The sequence below is a fragment of the Hibiscus syriacus genome, unplaced genomic scaffold (genome assembly GCF_006381635.1).
Source record: "Hibiscus syriacus cultivar Baekdansim isolate YM2019G1 unplaced genomic scaffold, ASM638163v2 tig00000483_pilon, whole genome shotgun sequence".
Taxonomy (NCBI): domain Eukaryota; kingdom Viridiplantae; phylum Streptophyta; class Magnoliopsida; order Malvales; family Malvaceae; genus Hibiscus; species Hibiscus syriacus.
The window spans coordinates 6,529-8,077 of NW_024061791.1; the positions used below are offsets into that span (position 1 = coordinate 6,529).

At 36.1% G+C, this 1,549-nt stretch overlaps 1 protein-coding gene across 1 annotated transcript; it reads left to right on the forward strand.

Moving 5' to 3' along the window:
* Nucleotides 1-202: 202 nt before the first annotated feature.
* LOC120207647 (protein C2-DOMAIN ABA-RELATED 4-like) lies at nt 203-992 on the forward strand. The gene is made up of 3 exons (XM_039207082.1): nt 203-409; nt 497-592; nt 671-992. Exons 1-3 carry the CDS (start codon nt 203-205, stop codon nt 974-976), a joined length of 609 nt encoding a protein of 202 aa, XP_039063013.1. The 3' UTR covers nt 977-992.
* The last annotated feature ends 557 nt before the right edge of the window (nt 993-1,549 follow it).

Genomic DNA, 1,549 nt, shown 5'->3' on the forward strand with positions numbered 1-1,549 from the left:
ATCCTCCATTCATTCTAAGCTACATCCCTAAGAAGTTTCTCTCTTTCTCTTACTTAAAGCGATATTGGGTGAATACCAGCAACGCAATGAGTAAGGCCTCCTTATACCCCTTATTCTTCTTTTGTTACTTTTAAAATTATTTTAATTTATATTTTTATTTGTTTTGATAGAGGTTGAGAAGGAGACGAGAAAACTTCTTCAGATGGCTGCACAAAGGAGGAGGAGATTAAGAGCGACAATGCAAAACTTGATGGTAAGCTCTCCAAAAGAAGAAAACAACAAAACAACAACATCTTTGATTGACAAATTAATGGGTTTACTACGAGTCCATGTCAAACGTGGCGTAAACCTTGCTGTTCGGGATGTTCGAAGCAGTGACCCTTACATTGTTTTTAAGATGGGCCACCAGGTCTTCTTTTTGTTCTGCTGTTTCAATATTAATATTCACCTTTATAAGAATTATAATATATGTAACTTCTTGATATGTTTTTTTTAGAGACTCAAGACTCGTATAGTAAAGAAGGATGTAAATCCTGAGTGGAATGAATATTTAACTCTGTCCATAACAGATCCTAATATTCCAATCGAACTGGTAAGTATATTGATTACCATATACCATAACTTGATCCTTAAGGCATTCCTTTGTTTAACTATTTGTGCATGACTCCAGACTGTGTACGACCATGGTACATTTACTAAGGACGACAAAATGGGAGACACTGAATTTGAGGTTAGCCCATATATAAAAGCCTTGAAAACACATACCAATTTGGATGAAATCCCAAATGGAACTGTGTTATCAAGATTACAACCAAGCGCCTCCAACTGCCTGGCTGAGGAGAGTCTCATATACTCGAAGGAAGGGAAGATCGTCCAAGATCTTATCCTCAGATTACGAAATGTAGAGTGTGGTGAAGTAGAAATTCAACTCGAATGGATTCACTTTCCTGGATCTAAAGTCTTCCTAAGTCGATGAATATTTTTTTTGTTTGTCGTATATTTATTCCCCACATTTTCACAATTGGATGCCCTCTCACTTTGCTGCTTACTCCATATACGGAGAGTGTGATTCAACCAAAATCCAGCAGTCCTCATCACAAGCCGCAAAGGAATAGGCTCGACAATGAGATAATTTTTTTATCCGAGCTCGAGATACCAAGGATTGATGTTGCAAGATAGTGACTATGAATTTCTCCAACATAACTTACATGTTTTGATAACAAAAATGATTCTTGCTCAATAGGTAACAAAAAGTTGGAGGCAAATGAGGTAGGGGTAATCTAATAATCAGAAGTCTCGTGTTCCTCTTCATTTTGAGATGAATCACTTATGACTTCATAGTCAGTGACTCTTCGGAAGTCAGTTGGCTTTTTTTGTCTCCTAGGTGGCAAGTATGGAAACTTAAAACATAAAAGACTTCAATTTAGACCCATAATCAGTTAAATTTTGTTTTGATATCAATATATGTAACACCACATATTTTGTTTTGTCTTACAGTAGGCCGAACATGCTATGTTAAGATAAAAGGGCAAAAATATTTGATTCAAAA